The sequence below is a fragment of the Thunnus albacares genome, chromosome 1, assembly GCF_914725855.1.
Source record: "Thunnus albacares chromosome 1, fThuAlb1.1, whole genome shotgun sequence".
Classification (NCBI taxonomy): Eukaryota; Metazoa; Chordata; class Actinopteri; order Scombriformes; family Scombridae; genus Thunnus; species Thunnus albacares.
In genome coordinates this window covers 22928093-22944865 of record NC_058106.1, presented here as the reverse complement: position 1 = coordinate 22944865, position 16773 = coordinate 22928093, and the positions used below count along the sequence as shown (strand labels likewise).

Here is a 16773-nt window from a genome sequence, read left to right as displayed (position 1 = left end):
GTGAAAAAAAAAAAAAAATCAAAATCAAAACACCAAACCCCACAGTTCCACACCTGTAAATAGAAGTAGATAAAAACTCTGGAAACACAATGGTAATTACAGGATCTCAATGTACAATATGTCAGCTGTGTGTAGAAAACAGATGCATTCATTTGATTATTTAAAAAATATATATTTATGCACATACTCTTTTGTACAGCGGCTAAACACTTGTTTGGTATTAAAATGTGCACACCTGTATCTATTTTTTTGTCTTTAAATATTACTTATCTCAATTCGACACTTGCTTACTTAACATTTTCTCCAGAGATTATGATTTAATAAGGTGATAAAGGAGCGAGGCAACAATTCTGCCTTCTCTTTCACAAAACATCTTATTCTAGTGGAATGCCAAGAGTTCTTAGAGACAAAAATAGAGAACTAGTAGTTTTTTTTTTTAAACCTGCCTCGTGGCACGTCATTATATATATATCTATCTATATATAGATATAGATATATATATATGGTAGGGTCCAAAAGTCTGAGACCACTTTCCCCATTCACTTGAATGGGGGAAAGTGGTCTCAGACTTTTGGAGCCTACTGTATATATATTATATAATATGACGTTTAAACAAAACCAAAGAGAAATGAAACCCTGGATCCCTTCTTTACACACTGGCCGAGTTATGGGTTTGGTAAAAAAAAAAAAACAAAAACAAAAAAAACAAATTTAAAAAAAAAAGTGAGAAGGGTGAGCTTTTAGTCTGTCTAAACATCAGTGTCTGTTGGCTGACTGAAACACCGACATTTAGACATTGTACTGTTTGTTTTAAAACAATGCAGAGAACATTGAAGTTACCAAACATACGGTTACAGAACTGCAAAAATTGTACAATGTGTTGTGGCTGCAGGAGAGACATTTGCAGTCTGCTGACAATCAAGATAAGCATTTCTCCCGTGAGGTTGTAAAAAGGTTATGCAAACAGTGTATGAATGGCCAAGAGACAGCACATACTGTATGCTCCTCTGTCACAGAGGATTTCAATTGCTTGAATTTGTTTGTAGTCAAGTTGTTCATTAAGAGATTACAAACTACTTCAGTCACCCAGATTTTTGATTTTCTCCGTTTTTTTTAAGTGTATTTAACATTAATGACATAAATTCTTGCAAAATAATTATTCAACTTTGCATGAATCCTGAGTAACCTTTAAAAAATACTTAGAATCAAAAGGAAAATGAAGAATCCATTCATTGAGACAGCACTCCTGATCTGAATGCAACATGTTAATAAACACCAGAGGACATTTCACTGATTAGAAACCAACCATTACTGAAAGGACACACAAACATACACACAAATTACATACTAAAATAATTAAAAATATGCTCTCTTTCTCCCTACTCATTCTCTCTATCACATTCCCTCAAAAAAGTATTCACACACTCAAAACAAAATGAAGCAGAGTTAAAGAATCCAACAACAACAACAACAAAAAAAAAAAAGACGGGTGGTACACATGAATAAAAGCATCAAAAATGATGCAGATATAATGCTATTAATCAGTCAACATTTCAATAATGTCTCTGTGACTGAGTCTGATACAGTGTTTCGTGTCGCCAGCAAGGAGAGAGAACTACACAAGCCTAGGCTCTGGGCCAATATGGACTCAGTAAAGGTTCAGACAGGCACATTTGATATATATATATGTATATATATATAATTCAAAAATATACCTGACATTGAGGCTGAAACAGTCTCAGTCTCTTGTCTTTCCGGGTTTGAACTGTTCACTTTGGTAAAGGGTGTCAATCATTTCATGATGTCGCTTGCTTCATTATTATTCCTCTACCTTTTCATTTTTAAATAGACAGAATTTGTTTTGTACCTAAGGGAGGTGTAAGCGCTTTGCATTCAAGGCAGCATCGCAGCCAGGTTACCATGGAGGGCAAGTTAATGCTGGACCCCGTCCGCACTCTTCTTCTGCACCCTCCTCCTCAGTTCTGGTGCTTTTTCTGGGTGCACTCGACTCTCCATGGGGTGAAAGTGCATAGGAGTTGGGCTCCCACTGTTGCAGCAAGGATCCGCTCACAGTAGTAAGGCCTTTTTGTTTCTCCAAAAAAACAATGTGACTGCTTAAGCATCTGAGTGTCTGCACAGTGAATCTTTCAATATATGTGTGTGTGTGTGTGTGTGTGTGTGTGTGTGTGTGTGTGTGTGTGTGTGTGTGTGAGAGAGAGAGAGAGAGAAGGAGCAAAGTGTGATTTATGTGCATTTGTCAACTGTCGTGTGTGTGTGTGTTTCTTGTGTCTGTATGTGTTTATGTCGGTGAAAGGCAGGTGGTTGAGGGACTCGTATCCTTATACTGCCTCTCCTCTTCTTTTTCCACACATCTGTGTTCATTCCTTTGCCGTCATGCTACTGACGCTCCTCTCCCTCCTCCTCCTCCTGGATGACCTGAATGTCATCTGACGGGGAGGTGGGCAGGCTGGCTGGCAGGCTGGGGAGCAGGCTGTCAGGCTGCTGCTGTTTGCCCAGCTCTTTGCTCTTCTCCTCTTCTTCAATGGTCTTCTTCCACACCTTGTGGTTCTCTGTCAGGTGCTGCATGATGCTGCAGAACAACCGGCGGCGGCTCTTCCTCCTTTCTGTGACGAACAAAAGTAAAGATATGTTTAACAAAATTGCGATTGCGGTTAATGTAAACGTGACATTACCGATGAGCTATCGGTGTCTTACTTGGTGCCAGCTCCTCGTCTAGCTCATCGTCCTCATCGTCGTCCTCATCCGTGTCCGTGTCCACCTGCCCCTCATCGTCTTCATCTGATCCCTCCTCATTGATCCAGTGGCCGGGAAGTAGACCGGCAGCATCGTAGGAGTTACAAAGTGGTCCTACAATATGTGTGATGAAGGACTCCTGTAGCTTCGCCAGCTGTGGGGAGGAGCGGTCCATGAAGGGGCTGATGGGTAATCCCAGCCGAGCTTCCTCATCTCCCTGCAGGTCAAAAACAAAGATTACAGTTAAAGGACTGTTTCACAATTTTTCAAGTCTGTCTTAAAACGATAGTCAGGTGCCCATATGAACATTGAAGAAGGTTTTTCATGCTGTAATCATTCCTCCTCCATAATGGCCGAATAATGCACTTTCAATGTAAGTGATGGGGGAAATTAGTCACATCAAGTCAGTTTCTCTCTTTTTAGTACCCAATTCCCTCTTTTTGTTAAATTGTACATGGTAAAAGGACTATGCTTATATAGCGCCTTTCTAGTCTTCTCAGCGCTCAAAGCACTTTTAAACTACAAGTCACATTCACCCATTCAATCACACATTCATGCACTGATGGCAGAGGCTGAAACAAGGTGCCAACCTGCTCATCTTTAATCATTCACACACACTTCGACATGCGGACTGGAGGAGCCGGGAATCGAACCACCAATCTTCCGATTAGTGGACGACCCACTCTACCTCCTGAGCCACTGTCCTTCCACTGCAGCTGAACAGGAAAACACTGTCCTTTAAGACACAGACTGTCACTTTGGAAGATATCCACTTTATTTGACTAAATTAGATGACTGAAGCTTCTACAATTGTTTCTACAATGTAATATGATTGTTATTATTACTTTGTAAGCACATTTGGAGGGGATCATCTAATGGTCAGTATGAACAGGAGGAATGAGTACACAAGCAAAACCTGTTTCAATGTTCATATGGGCACCTGACTGTCGTTTTAAGATGGACTTGAACACTTGTGAACCTATCCTCTAAAAACATCTCATGCACACAGATCTTCAGTGATGAAGCTACATACTTGAGATGACCTACATGACAATCATAGAAGAGTTGCCCATTCTACTTAGATTTAACTGTCTTTTAATTGTTACATCTTTTTTTTGATATGTCACTGATGTTAGTAATCTTACTTTTTATTCTTGTCCTCTATTTTTTATCTTTTTTTCTGTTTGTCTCTTTCATTGTATTTATGACCTTGATGTTTAAGTCAGGATGGATTTGGGACGGTGAATTTTTCATCTACCTAATTCTCTCTTGATTAAAAATGTACTGCAAGACAAAAATGTAGATTGAATGTTTGCATTGATTGGATACACTCTGCAGCATTAACATAAAGTCTGTACCTGCTCATAAAACTCATTGACGATGCCTTCTGTCCACTTGAGGTGCAGGTCACGGACTTTGGCTGGTCCGTTGATATCTGCCAACTTGATACACACTTGGCACACCAGCAGTCTGTCGTTCTCATTGGTCCAATCAATTCCTGGACTGTTCACATCATTCACCTGTTCACAAACAGACAGATATTAATGCCTTACAACAACCGGTCGACTGCTTTATTCTGCATCCATTATGCTACATGCTGCTCAACTAAATCTTAACGTACCATCCTAATGTTTCAATCAATATTTTTGCCAGAAACTAAAGGATCAATAAATAGATAATTATCTATTCTGATCAATCTGTGCAATCTCTCAAGATTTCCTCATCTCAGACCTTGGCGTTGAACTCAGCCAGGAAGTCAAAGTGCTTCTTGAGGTCTGTGGCCAGAATCGCCTCGATGACAAGGAAGCGGAAACGCTTGAACTCAACGTGGTCCAGGTTGGCCAGGAAGTTGAATTCGGGCTGGGACAGGTAGAGGCTCCAGGCAGACGCAGCGTGGTGGTTCTCCAGCACCGAGCGGTCATTGTACAGCACCGCCTACACCGGACAGAAAGGAAAAGCCCAGAGGTGAGAGAGGGAGGGATGGCAACCCTAAGAAGATTTCTAAAATTTCCTCTAAAATGCCAGTATAAATTTTATTACATAATGTGTCTGAAAATGTGTTATGTAATTTTGTAATGGATTCAAAAATAGCAACCACTCAATAAAAGAGATAAAAGGGACATGAGGGTATTTGGTTATGAAATTAGAAATGCAACAGGATCAAATGTGAGGAAACAGGTCAAAAACTGTTACGGAACAATAGATACTATGAAAAAGATCCTTTTAACTGACAAGGTGGTTTTCAACATCATTATCAATCAATAGGTTCAGGGTTCCCTCTTCTTTCTTTTAACCCACTTTCCTGGGACTTTTCAAAGCCAGACAGTGTGAGTGCTATCACTGGCCATGTAGTGAAAATACAATATTTAAACTAGGGCATGCAGTTAACCTTTTTACCTTTCATTAACAAGACTGACCACAGCGAGAGAGTGCTATGGGATTGACTGACCGTGGGATGTGGAGTTAACCTTAAACATAATCTCCATTTAACAATGTTGACTGTCCAGTTAAACATTAACTGTAACTGGAGACACAGGGTTTCTGTAGGGCACTTATAATACATAAGACTCAATTTCATGGACAGAGTGTGAGGCAGCTGAAGTGACACTGTGGGATGTCTAAACCAAAGATGATAATGTAATAAAGAACGTGTTGATTAAAAAGCCAGTTCTGGGTGGCTCCACATATAGTGCATGAGTGAACTGATCACTAATTATATTGGCTAGCAGATTTTACATGGTAAGGTGGAATCACAGAAAGAAAAAAAAAAAAAACCAGCAACCACAAGGTGCCACTCAGACAGACTCTGCAGCCGCCTCTGAGAGACTGTCAGGTGACTTTTGCGTTTGTGCACAGATCGTGTGTCAGGGGCAAGACGTCAGTGGTGATATTTGCTTTCTGTCTGTCGGTCTTGGATGAACACTTTTTTTTTGTTAGAGGGCAGGTTGCAAACAATGACTATGCAGAGTGGATACCTCCGTAAAGTAGAGATCAAGAGACAAACTGTGGCAGATGCAGGAGTCAAACTCAAAAACTTTTAGATAATTTAAGCAAGTTTATTTCTATGGGAGGCTTGGGGCAATTATGATATTGGAGTAAGTACACATGCATGTAATGTAGAAATATAAAGTGAAAAGTTTCAGAGGATTTACCAATAGAAACTCATGTAGTCCAGTTTAGTATGAGGACGGCCAGTTTGAAAAGCAAAGCTGACATCCAAAAGTCCAGATTTGCCCGTTTATGTGTGTGCTGTATCTTCCAAAACCGTTTCACTTGTGGTGAAATGTCATGTTACATAAACCCATATTTTGAACATCTGATCCTTTGTTTCTATAAACATGGTTGTGTTTTATGTATGTGTACCTGGTAAGCTAAAATAAGTTTGCCGATTCACTCTACAACACTGACAAGTACCAACAAATGCTGGAGGTTACCTGAGGTGCATTAGTGGCTACTAAAAAGGCATTTGTGCGACCGGGATGGTCATAGTCGTGCATTGCAGCTGCTACATAAAGGGCCATGAGCTCCAGGGCAGGAATGTTCCAGGCCAGGCAGCCATAGCTGTCATCTGAAATAGAGGAGCTCTTAGAGGAGGCATAGGATATCCTGCCTGGAGAGATCCCACTGTCTGAATCTGGAACACACAATGGATAAATGTCACCATAGAGAAAGTTTTAGTGTAGGCCTACACAGTCTTTGTCTAATCAGGTAACTGTATAAGAAGGAAAGGAAATGTAATGTTAAATATGAGCATAAGCACACACCCTGTTCTACTCTCATTTATTCACTGTCTGACTCAATTTCTCGCATCTCCATTATTTTCTCATCCCCGTCTCTCTCACCTCCTTTTATCAAATCACAGCTGTTCTGGCAGCAGCAGTGGAAGACATTTGTAAAGGCAGAGATTAGTTGTTCTCAACCTTTTTCTGGCCAGCACCCCCTATCCATTATCCAGGTCCCTTACCAACCCAAGTCAATTAAAATGTAGGCTAATTGTCTTCCCTGAATATTAATGTTGATTATTATTCTGTGTTATATCATTAAAAAAGCAAGTCATTGGATACCAAATAACAGATTAGATTTAACTGGACAGTTGAAATTTCATTATCATTAGTTTCCCAGGAAGCAAGACAGCCATATGAATATAAATGATATTTATGAGTGTTAAACAAATGCAATGGTTAGAAATTTGACATTCAGACTTTAATTAGGTCTCGTTATTGATCATGAACAGCAGCCAATCAAAAAGCGGTAATTTGGTGTCGGTGACAAACAAGAAGCATTCTTATTAATTGTTCCAATGGAAAACAAGAGCAGCCTATCAAGGAAAAAGTCTGAGGCTACTGAAAAAAAAAGCAGAAGGATATGTATTCATAGCTTAAGTATTGAATAGAATACTGGCAGCATTTTTTCTTGTTCTGCGTCATTTTGCTGATATATGACTGTTGTTTTTTTATGATGCTATCCAGTTGATTAAATAATCAGACCTGCAGCGGTCTGGCAGAGAGCGTCAAATAAAATAACCCAGGTCAGGTTATTTTACTAAAAATTATGTATTTTCACATAATTTCAGACTATTATAATTACAATATTTATTAAAAAACACCCTGGCATAAGAAATAATAATCATAAAACATTGGTAAAACAGGTTTTAGTGAATGGATTTGAACTGTGATTTTCTCATCCTCCCATAGTCAGGCTGTAGCCACAAGTTGTGCTGTGCCAGCTGTAAAATTTTATCATTATCTTATCCATACGCATACTCTTATCGGCCCAGTTCTTTATCAATACTCTTATTGGTTCTTTTTCGTTACTAAAGAATTGTTTTTTGAATTATCTTTTTAAAAAAGAATAAATTCAGAACAGGATTAGAATAGATTTATATTTTAAATATGACAAAATATCATCTCTACAGCAGCAACAGCAATATTTCCATCAGTAAAGTTACTATATAAACTCAATATCTCACAGGAAGGAAATCAAAAATGTCAGTAAAATAAATAATATTCCTGACAGCAAAAATGAAAAGTTTAGAAAGAATGAAGAACACAGACATCTGTTGGTATCAGTCATTCCTCCTGTCCTCTGTCCTCCTCTCTCTGCTGCTGATTCACAGGAGGGGCTGTTTGAGCCAGTAGCTAAGTTTACAAGAATTTGCCAAATTTTAATACACGTTGCTATCTAAGCTAAACACAAATACTGACAATTAGATCTGAGTAGAGGACAGAGAAGCAAGCGTGGCCATAAATGACAGAAAAACACAGTAGAGACTAAGCATAGTTTCCCCAAGTCTACACACAAAGCAGAGCAAGTTTAGCAGAGCGGCATCAGCGAGCTCCGTGTGTCTCCACAGGAGGTGTTCAGGTAGTGTTGAGTGTAAGACACCTGTGTTCTGGAAGCACTCAGAGCTCAATACACAAATTTGACTGTAGTTACGCACGTAAAACGAAGGAAAATAGAATTGACAACACTATGAAAAAACATAGGAAAACCTTGAAGTCCCCCCCCCCCCTCTTTATTTTAAAGATATGTTTTTGGGAATTTTTTATGCCTTTGACAGTTGACAGTAGAGAAGCAGACAGGAAACAAAGAGGAGAGAGAGGGGTATGACATATAATAAAGGTCCACAGGTGGATTTGAACCAAAGACATTGCGGTTTTGTGGCATGCACTGTAAACATTTGTCTACCACGGAGCTCCAATTGCAGTATTTCAAATCAAACCATCTGTGTTATGTAGAGTTAAAGGACCAGTGTGTAGGATTTAGTGGCATCTAGTGGTGAGAATGCAGATTGCAACCAACTGAATACCCCTCCCCCTCAACCTTCCCTTTCAAGCTTGTAGGAGAACCTATGGTGGACGCGAAACTCGCAAAAGGCCCTCTCTAGAGCCAGTGTTTGGTTTGTCCGCTCTGGGCTACTATAGAAACATGGTGGTGCAACATGGCGGGCTCTGTGGAAGAGGACCTGCTCCCTATGTAGATATAAAGGGCTCGTTCTCTGGTAACGAAAAGACAACAGTTCTTATTTACATGGGAATATACACTAATTAAGACATACTTATGAATATTTTATTCCATTTCTGCCAAGTCAGCTGTGCTAGATGCTACGAAATTCTACACACTGCACCTTTAAGGCCATATCCTGTTGCAGAAGTAGTTTCTATAAGTCACAAACAGAATCAGTCAAAATTACTTCATTTCTGACATCAATGGGTGGTCCAAGATTTCTTGGAGGAAAGGATGAAGAATCAGCACACCTAGTATACTTTATTAAATGTTTCTTTAAAAAGTTCCTAAGTTATATGTCTTCTTCTCTCAATGGCTTGGTTAAAATTATGATTTTTAATTACTATTTTTTTTTTAAATTGTGGAAGGTTAGACTTTTTCTTTCAGGAATAAATATACTTAGAAGTTTAGTATATTATTTATTTATGACTGTGTGCAGACTCTCCTGCAAAAACACAGTGAGTAGACTGAATAATGAAAAATCCCTCAGACTCACACTGGCTGGCATCTGCACTGCACAGCAGTTCTGATATTTAATAACATGCTTGATTGTTGTGCAGCCATGTGTTCACATCACAACCTATGTTCCACAAATGGTAATCTATGACAAATAAGTCTACACCCGTGTCACTTGTGTTTACCTGTGTCACTTCCTGTCACATGCTCACTGTGGATCTGCTGGAACCCAGGGATTGGTCGAGTGGTCAGGTACCAGACAGCATGGAGCACATCAGTAGCATGGACCCGGTTATGATCTGTGTGTTTTTAACCAAAACATTTTTAATGAGTCGATTTTACTTTGTGCACCAGCAATAATTTGAAATATTAGATAATTTTCTTAGCTTTGCCACACTATAGCTACTTAATTCATCAAACAATACATATGAACATCTGGGGGTGACACATGAACAAACAAAAAACAAACATGAGTCTTTGAATTTCTTGAGGCCTACACAGTGTAACACTCACAGGGAATGTCCCTGTAGCCATTTTCCAGAGCACAGAAGTATGTCATGAACTCCCTCACAGGGATCTTGAAAATTTCAAACAGACACGTATCCTGGAAAAGGGTGTATGTCACCTGGGGAAATACAAACCAGCTTTACTGAAACATAAATCAGAACACAGAATAACCAGCACCGTCACTGATGATCCGTGGAACATTAAAACACATAAACATTAAAATCACTATGTAAAGACAAGAAGTTCACTGTCTGCTGAAATGTAATTTCAAGCTGAAAAGGGATCATTGTTAGCACTTGTGAGCATATTGTAAGTTTTGTAGTGTAAAGGTTATAATTGGGGTGTTGCATATTCACATGTTTGAAATTGTGTTTATCTGTGGCTTGACACTTGAAACAAAAACAGGTTTCTCATAGGAGAAGCCAGCTGGCTTTCAGTCTTTAGCAAACTGTACTGCTGCTGAAGAGCTGATGTGATGGGCTGGCATTAAAGTCCACACTAACTCCATCTGTGTATACTGTATTCCTCCTATTAACAATATATTTATCCTGTTTCCAGCCCTTTTCCAGATTGCACCAGGCTTGAGCTTTCACTCTTTTTTAGGAAAAGAAAACCCTTAATTTATTTTTATAAACACACATAAGCATATTAAATTAAGACTAAAAGGTTAACGCCCTGCTAACAGTCAATAAGGGCAGCAATGATCATTATTACTCCACTTAACAGATGTGTAGGATGGAACAAACAACATACAGTATATTGACTATTTTTGCTTTTTAAGAGAGCTATCAAGAGTGGATACACTGACTGACCAAAGCCAAGTAGCACAACAAAAACACATCAAAGAGCTACAGGTGATCATGGTTGGTTTGTGGTTGTTGTACTAACATAGCTGAGTATTCTTCCCGTCTTTCCTCCTGTTTTGTCTACCAGGTCAAAGATCTGGAAGTTCCAGGTGTTCATCCTCTCCATGAGAGCATCATGGTCCTCCAGCATAGGATCTAGTCTGAACTCCTGCTCACCCTGGAGAAAACCACCAAATGTACAAATTATACAGATTAGTATGGATATGCATATATTTCTATTGACCTTTAAAGTTCTTTACATGTAAAAATATATGTTTCTACAAAGACTAAATCAGTCTGACACATAGACTACAGTTATCAAAGAATATTTGTAATATATAGTGAAAAATGAAGAATATGGATAGAGAGCAAAAACTATGTGTTTGAGGAAAACACTCAACTCAACTCAAGTTAATATGAACTGCAGGCGTTCTAGGAAACCCAAATGATACCTTGCATATAATTAAGTTAAATGTAAAACTGAATCCCTACATGCGCACTCACAGGAAGCAAGTCTACATAAAAGTGTGAGCTAAATATCTGAAACTTAAAAAGAAAAAAAAAATACAAAGACAAAATGAAATGGTTGTTCCATCTGCTGTGAAGCAATAGACAATCCTGTTGTTAGTTGAAGCTTTTTGATCAAATGCACCTCTAATTCCTGAGTCTGCTTGTCTGTCCTCGGGCTCTTCTTTTCCTCCTCTGCCTGGCCCTGGTTCCCTGCAACGTCTGACTCTCCAGACAAGTCCACCTCCACGCTCTCCTCCCTGATTAGAGGCTCCCCTGTGAAGTCCAGCCCTTCACCTGCAGCTGCATACAAACAGAGCGCAGTCATTCAGTTTGTTGTTTAACTGAGCTTTTGATCCTACGATGACAGTTTTGTAGTAAAGATGACATGCTTCATTCAAGAGGCTGATGTAAACAGGTGATTGTTGATGACTAGAATCAAAGCTTATTTTCCCAGTAAGAGTCTGTCTATTCGAAAAAATGTACATTTATTCATGTATTCCACATTGGAGCATAAGGATAAGATAAATGATCCTAAAAGTTCTTCATTCTTTCATGTGTTTGCACCTGTGCCTGTGTGTTTATGTGCATACACTTGCATTATTGTTGGTGTCCAGCAGAGGACAGCATTAACCTCCTAAACTACTTATGGAAGGTGTTTCTCTGTCAACCCCCTGGCACTATAGCACTTGACAAGATTGTCTGTCACCTCTCCATTACATAATGTGCATTAGATGTAATCGCATGTACCTGAGCGCCTGCGTTGAGCCTCACTGGTAAATGACTGATGAACTTCCCCCGTATCACTGCCGGAAATTCCCTTAAGCATCTGACGACCGCAGCTAGAACAAAAAGACATGGTAGTGACAGACATGATCAGTTTCAGCATATCATTTATTGTCATAACCACTAACAAAAAAAAGTGATTGTAGCTAAACATGCCACTTCTCTACAGCTGGTTTCACCTGGTGCAAAGAGGGAAAGCGGAGCCTCGGAAGGCCTGCTGGAAATCAGGTGAACTGAGGGTGTAACCCAAAGGCTTGTGCAGGTTCAGATTGACGCTCGGCTTAGTCAGGAAGTCAGCCGTGTCTGGGAACTCCACAGGCGATCGAGTGACCAGGGACGATGAGGAACCTGTACCTATTGCTGGAGGGCTGTGGCTTGGTGAGGTGACTGGGCTCAGGCTTGGAGATGTGCCTAAAGAGGATGGAGGAAAAGAGAAAGACGTGATATTTAGGAAGAACATGAGCAGCTATTCAAAATGGAGTGTCTCTGAAAGGTTTATGGTTCAGTCTCACCTGCTCGCCTGGGCCCTGCATGGTAGGTGAGAGTAACAGAGGACGACCTCTGCTTGGGAATAGTGAGCAGGTTTGCATTCGGCCCATTGGACAGACCTGAGCTGGAGCACAAAAGACACATATACACATATTTACCACTGGCTCTAAAGAATAAGTTACATTTAATTATAACTCTTTGTTTTGCTCAGGAATAAGATAGACCTTTACTGCCATCCTGTGGAGTAATATTGACACTACATCTCAGTGCCCAAATAAGTATATTATTAAATATTAAATATTTGCTGTTACAGTTAATTGTACCTGAGTAATATATTTATTTACAATTATTAAAGATACATGATTTTCCATCAATGCAGCGAACACCATTATCAAGATCCAATTAAATGAATTCTGTCCCTCTGTAAAATCAAGGCAAGAGTGTTTTTACTCAGAGAACAGATGATACTGTGATGTGTTAACAACTCCCTCTGCTTTTGGTTTCACTGTGCGAGCTGAAATACACACAGAGCTCACAGGTTCACATACTGTTGTCAGCAGAAACACAATGAAAGGTTGACACTGCAATGTTCACACAAACTTAAAGCCACATCCAGTATATGGTGACACTATATTTTACAGTTATTTACATTTTCTTTGTTTCTCAGCTGCTAGGTCTGTCCAGTCAAACAGGATTTGCAGGTTAACTAGCTAACTTTGTGTTCAATTCTAGCTTTTCAGTCTGCCGGAGGAGGTCAAACCACAACTCATGCTGCAGGCTTAATCTGCATGCAGCTGTTTGTTGGTTCAAAATATGAAAACTACCTCCTCACTGATCAACTGTGAGGAAAATTGAGTTACTGCGCTGTGGACAGTGACAAGTACTAAAGATAACAGAGTGACATGTTTACTTAGGGTAGGATAAGTTGCTTTCCATGATAATTTATTATATCAGATCAGACATATATTAAATGTTTGTAGTACAACCAATGTTCCACTCTGGCAATAAAAGTAACACCACAACATGGGAACATGAGGCGAGTTGATGAGTAGAAAATCTGTTTTGACTCTGATATTTTGATATAGCTGTAGCATGTTATGGATATGTAGTGTGGGATGTAAAATAATACAGGAAACCTCTAAAAAAAGAACAATATTTATAGTTTTGACTGTCAAATCTAGCTTCTCTATTCAAAACAAAATGTGATCTATATTTCTCAAAATGTGAAATGTACTATTTCTATTATAGCTTCCTAATTTTCCTAAGATTTCTTGCTTCTGTAGAACTCGCTATGACCCATTTATTATTTTTATGCAGGCTGACCAGAAAAAGAAAAAGAAAAGATCTTTGACTTAATTGTGCACAGGTGCTGGTAAACAGAGGAGCAATTGGGCAGATTCAGGGTATTGTATAGCCCAGATGAGATGATGTATGTAAGGTGGTGGTACAGTGCACAGTTTTTGTGTATGTAGTTGGGTTTGTGTATTTGTGGACATAGCTAGGACTGAGTTGGTGTTGATACCTGGTCAAGTTGAGGTCAGGGTGGGGTCTCTTGCCATTGTTGCGTTCCCACCGTGAAGAAGTGGAGTCAAGAGGAGGGAGTGCAGAGGATGAAGAGGTGGAACTCCTCCTGGGCTGAGGGGTGGGGAGGCTGTTTCTGCTGCTCAAACCCTGATGGGGAAAAAGTAACTCTTTAATATATATACATCCTAAATACACAAACTGAAGAAGCAGGTCATGATACTCAAAGAGCATATCGAACCAAAGAATTAGGAGCATTTGTTAACTTAGGCCATGCAAACCCCCTGCCTTACACTGTGCAACACAGTGCACAGTCATGCGAAGGACCTGGACAGGATAGTGTGAACCTCTGTGCCCGTTGCACCTTCCTGGTGAAGCTCCTCGCTGTCAGGTGAAAAGAGGCACTCCCTCCCCAAAACAACCCAGTGGGAGTTAGCAGGGACTGGGGACTTGGCATTTTAATTTGGAAGACCAGTGGGGGGACGAAGAAGCTCACTGATTGTTTCAACATTGCCTAATGTGATGTGTTTCATTGATGTGACGCTACTACTATCGGTAGACTCTAACAACACACTGTGGCAATTCTTGAGAAGGAGACATGCTGAAGGAACTTTTAATTCATTCCTGAGTTTAGCTACTACTGTGTCTTTGGTCTTGGAATGATTAGACTGACATATCTCTTCATGTATTGAAGCAGTAAAGCCTGTACCCACCTTAATGGGCTTCCTGTCACTCCGCTCTACGGAGTCCTCCACCTCATCACAGGGGTAGAAGCCCGGGAAAGGGGTGAAAGGGTTTACCCTGGGGCGGCACGAGCCTGAGAACGTCCCCATGAGGCTGGAGACGCTGCGCAGGGCTGAGATGGTGTGGGGTGACAAAGACGAGTCCATCAGCAGGTCTGACACCAGGTTCCTGGCCTCGTTGATGACCGAAAGGTCCACACCATTGCCGCTAACTGCACCCTGCCGTAGGCACACATGAATGGCACAGATTAAGTAACAGGACAGGACTGTCAGAGAGCACACACAAGACCTGTTTTCAAAATGTTTCTGTTTGGATTGATCATGTTTTTTGGCTTATGGCTGAAAGGATAGATTCACATTTTAACCAGAACCAGAGTCCCATTTAACTGGACTTAACAACGCAGGTTTAATAACACCCTTTACTCAGACAGCTGATGTCTCATGTAAACTTTAAAATGCATTTCTGCATAAAAAGAGAACTGTGGATTTTGACCCTATCTCTTTTGTTGGAGACATAAGGAAGGCATCTCTTCACAGCTACTATGGAGAGGAGGATTTATAACAGCTACCAATTACTCTTTGGATGTTCATATGGGAATGTGGAAAACATTTTGAGATAGACATGAAAAAAATGTGAACCTTTCCTTTAAGACAACATTGTCTACCAGCCTACAGGAGGGTACTTCAACATCAGCAGCAGGTGGAGTGACAGTAAACCAACTGATTGATTGACTAAATGCTTGTGGGTAACTTAAAGGTGGTTTGGGACAGTCATATTGCTGGTGTTTTGGTAGGAGCAACAAGGCAAGCACACAGATCATGAGGTACACAGTGCTGATTGAAATCCCCCACCTCTCTTTACATTCTTGCTCGCTTCATCTTCATTCCCTTTAGGAAATCTAAGTTTCCCATGACTAACTTTGCTGTAATTTACTGTTTCTAACCTCCTCTCCCACCCCATTCCTCTCCTGTTGTGTCCTCATCGCTCTACTCTGCTTCTAGCCTCTTATAGAGCAGAAACAGTACTGTATATCGGGTGGAAAATACATATGAGAGGCTTTGTCAATCTTAAGTGAAATCCTATAAATTGTAACACAAGTCTAACCCCAAAAAGTGTAATCTTTCCCTTTTCAGGCAGGTTTCATGAGGGAATATATTCTATCTAACCTGGCCGTGTCTACCAGGTACAAATAATGACTTTTGGTCTGTGGGAGCTGAATTCTTTGATAGATTACACAAATAGTTCAAACAAGACAAAGAATGTCTGAGTAAGATAAAATGTGGCATGACAACTATTTCAAGGTTATCGTATGCCAGGTTTTACACAATGTGTATTTTACCTAACCAAAAAATGTCAGGAAAGAACTGAATGTCCCAAAGGTGACTTATAGACAGCTTTTACCGGTGGACTAAAGACATCACTCAATCTGAGAAGACCTCAGTGTCAGGCTGTGTTTCAGTGCACATGTACATTGAAAACATGTGAGCTGGAGTAAGAACACTACTGACCTGATACTGTGGCTTGTACCAGTGTTTCAGATCCCAGTCCCATAAGATCATCTGAAAAACAGAAGAGAGACACATAAACTGTCAGTTACATATTGTAATCAGATTTCTGTGTGTGTTCATAGCAGAGAATATGAAATGTATTTGCATAGAAAGTTTGACCTATGCTCCAGTTTCAGTCCACTGCCTTATGACTTTTCAGTGAGGGCACCAGTGGGTCAGCAACAGAGCGACAGAGCACTCTGCTAGTCTATGCTGCCTGTTATCTAAACACACAGTGTAGTAACAGTTTACATTAAGGATTTCCTGCACCACATGATGCACTTTCTACTACAGGTATGCGAATGCACGCTGCCTTAGCGACAGCAGAGAGAGGCCTTTCACTGAAAGCAAAAGAAGAAAAGCAAACCACTAAAACCACCATGGTGCGTCTACAATGGAACTATGAGATCTTATCTGGCTGCAACTACGTCAATCAGCAGCATTTCCATGCTATCTGTTGGTAACCAAACAGGAGCTCTCACACATTACAGCAGTTTACAGTCAAAGCTGGTGCAGGTTGTGTAACACAAAGTTGCTGGACCTGAAATAACCTAAACCTCTAACTTGAGTATAAATACTAATTTGATATAAAATTTTATAGTGCAGTAACC

The 16773-nt window shown here is 40.1% G+C and overlaps 1 protein-coding gene across 1 annotated transcript in view; it reads right to left on the bottom strand.

Annotated features, from left to right (window-relative positions):
- Positions 1-720: 720 nt before the first annotated feature.
- The window catches only part of pde3b (phosphodiesterase 3B), a 51494-nt gene continuing 35441 nt past the window's right edge, over positions 721-16773 (bottom strand). The window contains exons 2-16 of the mRNA XM_044350311.1: positions 16124-16174; positions 14585-14833; positions 13873-14021; positions 12374-12474; positions 12041-12272; positions 11826-11917; positions 11221-11378; positions 10612-10746; positions 9730-9841; positions 9402-9515; positions 6189-6388; positions 4486-4689; positions 4113-4274; positions 2716-2971; positions 721-2624 (exon numbers count right to left, since the gene is read on the bottom strand). Coding sequence (XP_044206246.1) covers positions 2398-2624; positions 2716-2971; positions 4113-4274; positions 4486-4689; positions 6189-6388; positions 9402-9515; positions 9730-9841; positions 10612-10746; positions 11221-11378; positions 11826-11917; positions 12041-12272; positions 12374-12474; positions 13873-14021; positions 14585-14833; positions 16124-16174 — 2442 coding nt within the window. The 3' untranslated portion in view covers positions 721-2397. The remainder of the gene's footprint in view (positions 2625-2715; positions 2972-4112; positions 4275-4485; positions 4690-6188; positions 6389-9401; positions 9516-9729; positions 9842-10611; positions 10747-11220; positions 11379-11825; positions 11918-12040; positions 12273-12373; positions 12475-13872; positions 14022-14584; positions 14834-16123; positions 16175-16773) is intronic.